The sequence below is a fragment of the Malus sylvestris genome, chromosome 5, assembly GCF_916048215.2.
Source record: "Malus sylvestris chromosome 5, drMalSylv7.2, whole genome shotgun sequence".
In the NCBI taxonomy this organism is placed as follows: domain Eukaryota; kingdom Viridiplantae; phylum Streptophyta; class Magnoliopsida; order Rosales; family Rosaceae; genus Malus; species Malus sylvestris.
The window spans coordinates 19,549,989-19,551,613 of record NC_062264.1 but is presented as its reverse complement, the minus strand read 5'-3'; the positions used below and the strand labels follow the sequence as shown (position 1 = coordinate 19,551,613).

The window sequence follows — 1,625 nt, the reverse complement described above, 5'->3', positions numbered from 1 at the left end:
ATAAATAAATTTAGACATTGAAATCCAAAGAAAGAAAACACCTAGACGCGCCAACTTGGACAGCAGGTGCATCCACGAACTTCTCCTTCCTCCTTGCTGCAGCACAAAGCTTGAGGACAGGTTCTTGGGGTTATGAATGGTGTAGAATGGATGGGGAATAGTATGGTGGTGTTTAGGATGGATAGGTGGTGCGGCAAGGGGTGGTTTTGGTCAGGAATTATGGAAGAATGGTGGTGGAAGCTGCGACAGAGAATGGGGAGATGTTTCTGGTGTGAATGATGAATTATGAGGGGTGGTAGTACGGCCAAGGGCTGAATAAGAGTATATATAAGCACATAAAACCCTAGGGAAATCAGATATGGACTTGTAAAATCCAAATCCACAAGGAAAAAGGCTTAAACAATCAGAATCCCCAAGGGAAAAGGCCAAAAGGTGCGCTAGGTATAGGTAAGAAAGGATAAGGCTTCTAGAATGCCTTGCAAGGCAAAGAAAAGAGGTTTCCTTGCTGATATTGGTGCGGCAGATATGGGGAGTGTTCTAGAACATTTTCTTTGTGTCCAAAAAACGCTTAGGAAGCCTTCAAAATAGCTAGAACTTAAGGCCATCTAGGTTTAGGAAAGGTCGACCCAAAATAAGAAACTTTAGGCTTAACTTTCCTACTTCAAGTAGGAAACCTTGTTGGAGTAGGAATCCTCATTCTTCTAGGAATCCATCTTTGACTAGGACTCCTCCGTTGATTAGGAATCCTCCTTCAATTAGGACTCCTTCAATCTCGTCCATTCCTTTCGTTCCAAGCATGTGATATCCATTCCAAGCTCAATTTTGCTCCAAAAGGCTCCAAAATGCACTACTTTGCATACTTTGCCCTTAAAACCTGAAAACACATGAAAATAACTTAAAAAACTAATTTACCTAAGAAAACACAACGTAAATACACAAGAACAAGCTCACTAAGTCTCATAAATATGCTTCTATCACTGAAAAAGGTGCTAGAGTCTATCAAGGACCTGGTGAACGACGCCAACTTCGACTACTCCTCCTCCGACTTCTCCCTTCAGGCCATGGACTCCAGCCACGTGGCACTCGTTGCCCTCCTTCTCAGATCTGAAGGCTTCGAACACTACCGATGCGACCGCAACATCTCCATGGGTATGAACCTCGGCAACATGTCCAAGATGCTCAGGTGCGCCGGAAATGATGACATCATCACCATCAAGGCTGACGACGGCAGCGATACCGTCACCTTCATGTTCGAAAGCCCCAATTTGATGTTTCCTGTTTCGAAACTCATGCTCTGCGGATTTTGAAAATGTGAGAGCTTGGAAGTGCTTGCTAAGCTGAGAATTGTAGCATTCAAGATGTAGTAGAAGCTGAAAAGGAAAGACAGACGGCATAAAGCGATCATTCAAACCAGCCAACCAACGGAGATCAACACAACTGACTTCAGATGGGTTCTTCCATCAATCTCCTGGCAATTGCTCAACTCTTTCTATCAAGCACTCACTAGTGATCTGATCGGAGTCTCATTCAACAATTGGGAAGCCTGCAGAAAGCGATCCTTCAAACCAGTCAGCCAGCGGAGATCAACACAACTGACCTCAGATGGGTTCTTCCATCAATCTCCT

General features: G+C 44.2%; 1 protein-coding gene across 1 annotated transcript; it reads left to right on the top strand.

Moving 5' to 3' along the window:
- The first annotated feature begins 965 nt into the window (after positions 1-965).
- On the top strand, positions 966-1,307 carry LOC126622613 (proliferating cell nuclear antigen-like). The gene has a single exon (XM_050291383.1). It carries the CDS (start codon positions 966-968, stop codon positions 1,305-1,307), a length of 342 nt encoding a protein of 113 aa, XP_050147340.1.
- Positions 1,308-1,625: the final 318 nt, after the last annotated feature.

Coding starts and splice junctions, on each gene's coding strand:
- LOC126622613 (XM_050291383.1), top strand. CDS start 966: ATGCTTCTATCACTGAAAAAGGTGCTAGAGTCTATCAAGGACCTGGTG.